At 38.4% G+C, this 10627-nt stretch overlaps 1 protein-coding gene across 2 annotated transcripts in view; it reads right to left on the minus strand.

Moving 5' to 3' along the window:
* Window positions 1-10172, minus strand: part of LOC120776013 (dynein intermediate chain 4, axonemal-like) — a 108620-nt gene extending 98448 nt beyond the window's left edge. Inside the window, exons 1-4 of one of the 2 annotated variants that reach the window (XM_040106457.1) lie at window positions 10105-10172; window positions 8332-10040; window positions 7534-7746; window positions 3605-3839 (exon numbers count right to left, since the gene is read on the minus strand). In XM_040106457.1, the coding sequence (XP_039962391.1) occupies window positions 3605-3839; window positions 7534-7746; window positions 8332-10040; window positions 10105-10119 (2172 nt within the window). In that variant the 5' untranslated portion in view covers window positions 10120-10172. Of the gene's footprint in view, window positions 1-3604; window positions 3840-7533; window positions 7747-8331; window positions 10041-10104 lie in introns of those variants that run through there. The other variant, XR_005705374.1, reaches the window with a different exon arrangement.
* Window positions 10173-10627: the final 455 nt, after the last annotated feature.

Below are 10627 nucleotides of genomic sequence, written 5' to 3' on the forward strand. Positions count from 1 at the left end.
AAGCTATTGGTCTGGAGCCTGACATGAAGTTAGAAACATTTTCTTTTACCAAAGGCTTTAATGTATGGAACACGTCGGCAGTGAAAAATTGGACGAATTTGTTCCTTATTTAACGTACTCATCTGCGTTGACTATTTTCGGAGATTGTTTTTATAATCTGAAGAGGGTATATACATACATATATATTAAATTTGGAGCGAAGATTATAACACTCAGAAGCAAACGAAGACACAATGAAAATGGACAACTTAGATATTAATGCTAACTGGAAGCTTATTTCAACAACAAGTGGGTCATTACTTATCAAAGATAACGCTGATACAGGACCATTAATTAATAAATTTACATTCGAAAGGAACGGAATTCGAGTTGACTTAGCCATGTCCGTTGGTCTGTACGTCTGTATTTTCACCCTAAAAACTATGACTAAATCAAGTCCATGATATTTCCTTTATTTCAATATATGTATGTATGTATGTCCTTTAATCATTTAAAGGTTCGAGATTGAAACATTCAATTAACTTAAAACCAACACGAGTAAAGTTCAATTCCAGTGATTGACTTTTATGGCCTTGTGTGTTTATCCAAGCAAGAAATCGTCACCATATCCGTTACCAAGCAACATATCTTTGACACATTTGACAGCTAGCATTGCATTACCAGTGGAAAAGTCAAAGATACATGTACAAAGCAAAGAAGTGGAGAAAAAAATGCGAAAAAAAACAAGAAGCAACACTCCGGCAAGTGTCAATGGAATTTCTTGTTATTGTACAGTGGATTTTTGTTTTTATTACATTTTCCACAGCAAAGCTTCGTACTAGCTTTATGCTGCTGCCCACATTGGCAACAGTTTTATTGCATTCTCCTGCTGATTGCTGGTGTCAGCAATGTCACTTGACACCCGCAAACTGTTGGGAAAAACTAGGCGGCGTGAAAAAAAGCAATAGGGCCGGATTAAACATCAATGGTTGGGTGTGAGAGGGTTTCCTTTATAAGATTGCGTGCATTTGATTTGCTTATTTGAACTCTTAGCTGCCTCGGTACCCTGCCTACTTTTGGGGTTTTTAAGGAAATCAAAGTCATTGTCAGTTTCGCGTAATGGTTCCCAGAGTTAGCACTAACTGATTTTGCTGGTATTTAAATGCCTATGAGTAGATATACGCACATACAATTGTATCTACATATGTAGAGCGCTCAGTAGACGCTATGTAGAGTATATTGGTGTTCACTCGCATGTACATAGTAATACTCGTGAGACAGTTAAGCCGAGCGAGTTGACAAGCACTACAGCTTTCGTCGAATTGAAGCATTCGACTGCGTAGGCGTGCCAGACATCGAACGACATGACATGACAAGGCAACATTAAGAAGTGACGAACGTCAAGGCAAGCAATGACTTGGCGATACAATTGCTGTTAGGCATATGAAGACAGTATACAATTTTTTCTACAAACATTGCGAGATTGAATCTGATTTTTGAGTTTTAAAGGTTTATAAGAAGTTGATAGGTACAAGTAGGATTTAACAAACAATATTCTGTAAAACTAGCCTTAAATAACAGATTGGTGTAACTGGTAATTTTTATGAAAATATTTTCAAACAAGAAAATGTCTATTATTACATAATATTTAAATATATAAATTATTAAATGGACTAATTGCTTCATACGCCGTAGTTCGAACATAGCCACAGTATTATTTTTTCTAGTCATACATATCGGAGGATGCAGCCATGTGTCGAAGTGCACGTAAGTGAGGAAAGATCTCTGAGCGCCATTCACTAGGGAGTGGCCAGAAACGATTCTCTTACATATGGCTCAAGCAAAGCAGCTTACGACTTCCAGTCTTGACAAAGTATCCTCTGGGTAACCAAAAAACATTCGTTTGAAGGCGAATTATCCCTCTCCAGTGTTGTGTGCTGGGTTTGGGACCCGTGACTTAAAAAAACATCCCGAATGAAAAGGACACAACAACAGCATCGGAGAAAAGAAGAAGTTGCTTTTATGTCGCTGTCTGAATTTGGCATCCCCGAAAAAACTAATACGGCTGTGTAAACTGACGTTGAGCAATACCAAAAACTCCATCAGTATCGGGAAGAATCCGACTTCGTGCGACTTTTCAATCGCAAAGGCAACGGCGAATACCGCAGTCGGGGGAACGATGAGCTTTATGAGATATACGATAACATTGCCATAGTTTAGCGAAAGACAGTCATCCGAATGGATGAAAACATTCCAGCTCTGAGAATATTCGAGCAGTACACACCAGTGGAAGCAGAGGAAGAGGAAGACCTCCACTCGACGCTTGGAGTCTCTAATTGGCGCTAATTAGTGAAAGGGAAGAACGACTGGCGAGCTGTCTTAAACTCGGTTATAACCACGTAAGCGGTGTCTAAGCAAATAAAGAAGAAGACAAACCGACAATTTATATTACCCGTCGTTAATTCTACAACAGACTTTTTCTAGAAAATATCTTAAAATTATTACGGTTATTTTGTAACACCTTTGCAAGATTTTCAAATGAATGGAAATACCCCGATGTTTTAACTGATTCATAAATTTTACTTTAACATTCGCCAGTAGTGATGAGTTTAATTTGTATCGGGCCCATAACTACATGGTCATTGCCCATCTAAAGCTTTAACATATTCCCACCTTTTTCAAAATTTGTGGATTTCACTCTAAAAAAGTACGTTGGCTCTGGCCACCAAGCCAATTTTTGATACCCGGTTCTGTTATGAACCTGACTCCAGCGAAAGCGTTCTGCTTTCACCGAAGAAAAGGTAGGAAAAAGGAACGAAGTTTGGGGTATAAGGCGAGTAAGGCAAAACATCCCATACAATGATGCAAAACTATTACCTCGTCTCTAGTCGCAAATACCGGTCGCTTTTCGGTAATCGTTCGCTTCGGTGTTGAGCTGTTGTCTTTAGCATAACGTATGTATTAATAGCTTAACCCGGTTTAGAAGCTGATAAATCTACCGAACCCTTCGGATCCCACCAAATTCAGAGCATTAACTTGGCGTCATGGATATTCAGCTTTACCGTTGATTTGGTGTTGGCCCGATGATATGTTCTCATTCGCTATATCTTATAATTCAGGTATTATGATTTTACTCGGATAAAACTTTTTCTGTTTTCCCTTTTTCACGGTATCTGCTGTGATATGTTGAATATAATTTTCGTGGTACTTAAAAATCAGACAGATTCGACGTTTCGACAGCTCCAGTTTAATGAAGTAAAAGCCTTTAGGATATTGTCTCAATTGACATGATTAAAGTGGCATATATCTGCAATGAAGATCTTACTTGTGCGGCATAAATCTACAGAAACTTGCGTTTTCTTTACGTTTGAAATTTTTCCCGATGAACACTCACAACATTTGTTAAGCCTCCTCTGAACATTGAAGATGGCTGGTACAGTAAAGAAACCCAAATAACCGATCGGTAACCGATTAAAGAGAACATTCCACACAACACCCCACACAAAATATTAAAATTGTAATAAAATTGAATATTATATTTCATGTCTGCAACATCGAGTTACAAGTACAGAGACCAAATATTATATGATAATAATAGTAGTAAAAATATGAGTTTAAGTTTAGCTCATTTATATTTCCAGTACGCAGACTTGGAGTGATGATTCTCCACTTTGTAGCCAAAGTAACCAATGTTCTTGAGATCTTGCATTAAAGTCGGTGATAATTTGATGGCGTTATAGATCGCTTTCTCCAACTCAGCGTATTGATTGTGGGATTGGAAGGGCATATGTTCGAAGCTGCACATCAGCACGTTGCCACGTTCATTGCCGAGAGCAAGCGAACGGCCACATAAGCTCAATCTGCGTTAAGAAGATGTTATAGGGTTGTAGTACAGAAATGAACGGATACTGAGCTTTTAAATTTGATGTGAATGTTTTGAGAAAATGTGGTTTCTATTGATGTTTTTGTTTTTATAGCGATGTAAACTGTGCTATTCTTTTTCATAGAAAATAATTATTTGAATTTCTGAAAGCGTGTGCAGATAACAGAAATGGTTTTTAGTTGTCATTTATGTGGTCTTTATATGTGACCTGGTCTACGGAAAGGGGGCTTAGGTGTCAAAAAATCAATTTTCACTTTTTAGTTGATTCGGATGGAAGATGAGATGCTTTTTCACGTGATAGAATCCAAAAAGTCATAACTTGTTTGAAAGTCATATCTTGTTTTAAAGTAGTGTTTGATAACAGAACATCCGGAAAGAGAGACGAATGAAAACAAGACAACAGCAGCTATGCGGTATTAGAGTAAACGTCACTTCTTCAGTGTTACTTTTTTAAATGTTCCACACTAGCAACTTACACGATGAACTATAATAATATTCCGACCAAAAACAATACTTACTAGACGTCCTTGAAGCCTCTGGAAAGGAGAACAATTAATGAGATAACGAGAAACTGACGAAACTAGTTTTCGCACGTTAGCTCCCTTTTCGTAGACCAGGTCACATATATAAAAATTACCTGTCACTTTGTTTGTCCACGATGAACTCCTAAACTACTGAACCGATTTTAGCAAAATTTAGCACACAGTGTCCAGTTCGAACCAACTTAGAAGATAGGATAGTAGAAACAATTCATAAATAAAAAACACAGTGAAAGCTCTATTAAATCTACGCTTTATTAAGCGGACATCTCCAATAACCATGCACATTATCCCACAATTTGTTGATGTTTATTATGTGCAATCTATTAAGCGGGCAGCTCTATTAACTGGACAGAAAGGCTGGTAACCAGACATTGAAAAAGCAGCCTTAATGCCGATGAAAACTTAACCGTCACTGGCGAGAGTTGTTATGCCATGATAACCGACTATTTGATGCCTGAAATTGAAGCTCGTTATCTCGGTGATCTTTGGTTTTAGCAAGATGATGCCACTCCCTACATATCACGTCAATCCATGGATTTATTGAGAGGACACTTCGATGAGCAGATAATATCACGGTTTGGGATGGTCGTTTGGCCACCAAAATCACGAGTTAGACCCTTACCCTTTTTCCTGTCCAAAGTCTATGAGGACAGCCTGGCCTCGATTCCGGCCTTGGACCAGTCGAAATGCTCGAACGACGCATTGAAAATTGAACTCATCCGAGACGTAGCCGCGAACAACAGTTAAAAGAGATACTCTTCAAAATAATAAATGCCAAAGAATGTTCTTTCGAATAATAATAAACATTGCCTATTACACTTGAAGTTTTTGTGTTTTATATACGTGAGTAGCCAAGCGGAAATTAAGGCAATAATCTCATATCACATAGTGTCAGATAATGTCTTTGGAAGCAGGGATGCAGTAGATATAGCGGCTGCCAGAAAACGACTGCAAGTTTACTAAATTCCAGGTCATAAGGGCAGTCATGGAGTCAAAATAGTCGATGAGATTGAAAAAAAATGCTTTCCGCTACCGAACGAGTTCAGAAAATACGCAAATCGCTAAAAATGATACACAATGAAATTTTCGAAAGGGCTGACAGACGGATCAGAATGAGATAGAATGCCTTAGAGGCATGCAGGATTGCCTCGAAAACACTGCAGAATGGTTGTTGGCCTAGTTACAGGTTACAAATGGCATAACATGTGAGCCGCTTGAGCATTATTAAGGATGACACATATAAAAAGGGCAGTATGTGTGAGAGACAACTTATCTGCCTTTGTCTGGCCTTATCACGAACTCTGAAGCGAATGGTTACTGGTAATGCAAAGTAGGTCACTAACCGACAGCGTAATTCTGAATCATCTACTATGAGCTGTTCCCTCATGATCAAACCCTTCATGCGGAACTGTACTGCTAACAATTGAACCTTCTAAAATTAGCTATCGCCCAGAAGCGGCCAGCTTTAACCAATAGAAGAGGAAATGTGTACCATTAGGGCAACGCCAGAATGGACCTGGCATCCATAGGATAGTACAGGATCCTACACTAATCAACTCGCTTGTTTATGTTTTTTTGAAGAGTTATGGTAGAGTGGTGAAGCTTATTTACAAAAAGAACAGTATTAAGGACTCTTTTCGTACAACAACTACATTCTAAACATCTAAATAACCGTAAACTCTGCTTTATAAATTTTAATTATAAGTAACTAATAGTGCCTGCAATATAATTTGTTTCGATCAAAAGGATCGAATGTGGACTGCAGCTACCTTTCATTAGGGTAATGATGGAACCCTGCCACAACTTCATTAAAATCACTGTTATGTTTTTCAATATTGATAAAAAAAAAGCAAAAAGTCAATGATGATAGGAAGAGGTAAGGTGGCATTTTCTAAACCAATTATATTGCACAATATTTTAGAATTACTCATACAAATACGAAAGCAAAGTGAAAAGTCGATTCGGTACCGTTCGCAGCAACACAGACTGACGTATGGAACGCTTTTGGCATATTTCACGTCGAGATCTTAAAACTGAAAGCGTGCTCAAACATCTTGTGCAAGGTCTGACATCGCTTCGCTCTATGGGCTTAAGAAGTTACAAGAAGATCTGACGTTTTCGAACCAAAATTTGTTCAGCGATGATGGAGATATGTAAAGTCTAAAGTCTATGAGGAATATCCCGCTTCGATTCAGGCCTTGGAGCAAAACATCAGGCGTGTCATTCGATAGATGCCAGCCGAAATGCTCGAACGAGTTATTGAAAATTGAACTGAATAGATGAATCATCTCAGATGCAGCCACGGCCAACATTTGAAAGAGATAATCTTCAAAAAAAAAATAAATGCGAAAGAATGTTATTTCGAAACATTCCCCATTAAATTGGAAATATCTGTGTTCTTTCAAGAAGTATAGGATCACACTACATCGGGCAACATTCCTGAAGTAATTTCAAGGAAATGTGCCGAGTTGACAGTCCTTGGCCGGATAAAAATCTGGGTCCGTTCCGGTTACTTAGATCCCACAGTCGTGGAAATAGTAAGATCATCCATTGGATATGGGATGGATAATATCACGACGCACCCAACAATTAGAAGAAAATGAGATTTAACAAGAAAAAACATTAACTTCGGCAGCATCGTAACTCGGTATAACCCTGCATTCCTCATGGCAACTATATGTAAGACTAGATCTGAAAACGGTTTACATTCAACTGGAAACGTTTGTTTCTGTTGTTTCATATTAACAAACTTAAGTAGAATTAAGATAACGCAGTAAGGAAATCTTCATAAAAAATCTTTATCTTGATTAAAATCGATTCGATTGCTTGGCAGCTATATACTTTAGTGGTGCAATCTAAACAATATGTTGGATTGTTGTAGCGCTGCTTTGGACAACAATCTATGTAAAATTTTGTGGAATATCTTGTCAAATAAACAAGTTTTTCTTACAGGAACTTGATTTAAGACGATGTTTGTATGACAGCTAAATGCTATAGTGATCCGATATCTTTAGAGGCAAACTTCTTGCCAAATTATATTATCTAACCATAGTGGAATCGAATTGTATCGAATGTTGTATGAATCTAGATATGCATGAGTATATATTTTGAATTTAAAGTATTACTCACTTTGCTAGGGTATGAAATGAAGAATCTATATTTGTGGTTGATATAGGGTCCAATAAGTTTCGTCGTAAATCCCATATGTCAATAGTTTCACGATTGACAGCAATAATTACCGTTGAGTGAGTACGACTCCACATGGCACAATGAACTGGCATATAGCGATCGCAAAGGGTTATTAGAGGCTGAAAAATACCCTCCAGCCAAATGCGAATTGTCCTGGAAATACAAAAAAAAATCGAAAATTATAAAAAACACATCAAAAGGAAATTGAAAATTATAAAAAAAAAGTCAAAATTAAAAAAAAACTTACTAATAACTACGTCTTTTATGTTGACAAAGTTTGTTAAAGGAAATGAAGGTCTCTAATTATCTTTGGTGCTTTCGTCTATGGTCTATAAATTCAAAATTAATACACTCTGGTTCCAATTGGTTTGCATTTCCATATAGATACCGATTTAATTAACGAAAAACTCTGAACTAGAGTTACGAAATCTTCCGAAAATTCATAGAGAAATTTAAGTTCCATCGAATTCACTACAGCGATATTTTCCATAAGGAGGGAAGAGGTATATCACGAGGTACGTGCTCTCGCAAAAATTCAAAGATGAAATTCAATGAAGTAAAATTATTCAAGGTATATCCTTTGCTAATACTAACGGTCTCGATTTCTACTTTGAACTACTATTCGACCTTAAGAGCTAAATCGAATAACAAGCGAAGAAGTAAATTACGAAGAAAACAAAGTCGAGCATTCGGAAACGAGACTAAAAACTGCTCACTTCATCCTTACGCTAAACCCACCAATCATTGCCGCAGGTTAGAAACAGTTTCGGTGACCAAGGTGAGAAATCCATATGGTTAACTGAGCCCTCATGAACCTTCAACATTTCCAAATAATGATGTGTGTGATTCAGCGAGCACTTCTGTATGCAACCTTCGTCAGTGAGTATGTAATAGATATCGCTTTGCACCGGATGCATAACTAGATGCAAACCGCTAGCGCTACGTCCCGAATCGAGCGACTTTTCTTCGTTCATTACAATATTTTTGGATTGAAACCCTTCAGGATTGCCTTCGATGCGCAGTAGCTCCATCTGACGCATACCCAACAGATATGGGCTCGCTATAATGCGGAATTTCGCTACTTTGCCATCACGAGTTAACGCTAAAAATGGATCTGCTTCGGCGGCATTCTCTTGTGTTTGGCGAATCCATTGTATAGCGGTCACCGGTTCACAGCTCAATAAAACGCTGCGCTGCGAAATCGCAACCGGCGGATAGTCCGGTTTTGTTATGTTTCGCACTTGCACTGTGCCATCGTATAGGCCAATGGCAAGGAGAAAAGGTAAAAATGGTGAGAACTCAACTGCTGATACCGGCACTGGATAGCTGTAGTGGCGTTCCGGGTTTTGTGGATTCTTCATACTCCAAACGCAGACGTTACCATTCGGCACGGTAACTTTCGAAGCATCCGAATAGAAACCATATGCGACGGCTATTAAATCACCATTGCCATGACAAAAACTTAGAGCAGCAATAGCTTTGCGCCGCTTATCCAGGCCACCTTGAAATTTGGGCTGTATCAAGCGATAGAGAAGATTCAACGAGTATTTATACTCGGCGTATTTGTCCATTTTAGTGGGTATATTCATGTTGCGATAACGGCGTTGTCCCTGATGATAACAATTGCTAGCCAATATACGTTCCAACACCATGGCCGCGTAGGAGAATTGTGGATTTTTTGCAATTAAATCTAAAACGCCCGTACTAAGTGAATGACGCTCATTGAGCGCGGTCGGTGTTTGGAGCAGTTGTTGGTAGGTGTCGAACATTTCGAAAAACGATACGTAAGCTGCCCTTTCGCCGAATTTCTTTACGTTTGTACTGACAGTGCGCGGCTTCATCAGCACACCGACTGTCTGCGTTTCGGCATCGGAACGCCGACGTACTTTGCCCTTACCTATTGTTAGGTAATCGTAAATGCGATTGTCATGTTCGACAACATCGGCTTCTGCACTGCCTTTCGGTACGGTAAAACTGTTTTGATGGTATAACACGAATTCGGGCGACTTGCGCAAAACCACTTTTATAAAAGGTAAAGGTTCTCGCTTGGCGAAAGTAATTTCATGGTAATAGTGATGATATTCGTGGAGTGAACCGCTCGATCCAATTGCTTGTATGATTTCGTCTAGTGAAAGTTTCAGACCCAGACGTGTACTGGACTTGGCTTTCACTGAACTTATGCTTATTCGGCGACTATTGAAACTTTGTACGCTGGAGCTTTTGGTCATTTGTTTTATAAGATCTTCGGCATAGGTGGCTATACTGCGAAATCGAAGCGTTGACCGCGTATCGGTATCGATGAGCTTGGGTGTGACATCTATACTTTTACCGCGTACAATATCCCTCAGTTCCAAGGATTGGCGCCAAATCATCGCATTTTCGATTTCTTTGCTCAGCGCGAAGTTGTAAGTGACACGCGAGATGTGACTTTTTTTCTTTTCGCCGAGCTAAAAGTATGAAAATATGAAAAAAAACAACAACAAGTTTTGTAGATTCGTATGTAATTCATACGGTTTTGCGCGACATTGTGAGTTTGACTTTGGCAGCGAATAGGTGGAAATTAAATCAATCGATCGTGGAAAAATTCTAAGAAAAAATTGTGTGTGAAAAATATGATGTTTTCAAATTAGGTATGTATATATGATTGATTTTTCGATTCTTGTAAGTGTCAGAATACGAAAAACAATCGAACAAGCTCACTCAGTTTTGGAATCGAAAAGAACTCAGTCAAACGGAAATCACTCTTGTACTGTTCAATATTGTCTTTTTGAAAACATTTTTTGAATAAAACTTGCGGACTTACAGAATTTACTTCTGAAATAATAATAAATAATAATAATAAAACTGCATTCTTAGGCTTAGTGTGACGTGCCAGGTTCAGACAAATAACCGGCCGGTCCTTTCCGAAACATTTTCTCCAGGGACAATATGCTCAATAGTGATTTTGACGCTAATGTTAGTTAGTCATTGCCTTCGTAGCTAGAGGAGTATAGAACTACATTTTTTCCGAAGATCATCGTTATCCACAATGTTA

Source organism: Bactrocera tryoni, chromosome 4 (genome assembly GCF_016617805.1).
Source record: "Bactrocera tryoni isolate S06 chromosome 4, CSIRO_BtryS06_freeze2, whole genome shotgun sequence".
NCBI lineage: Eukaryota > Metazoa > Arthropoda > Insecta > Diptera > Tephritidae > Bactrocera > Bactrocera tryoni.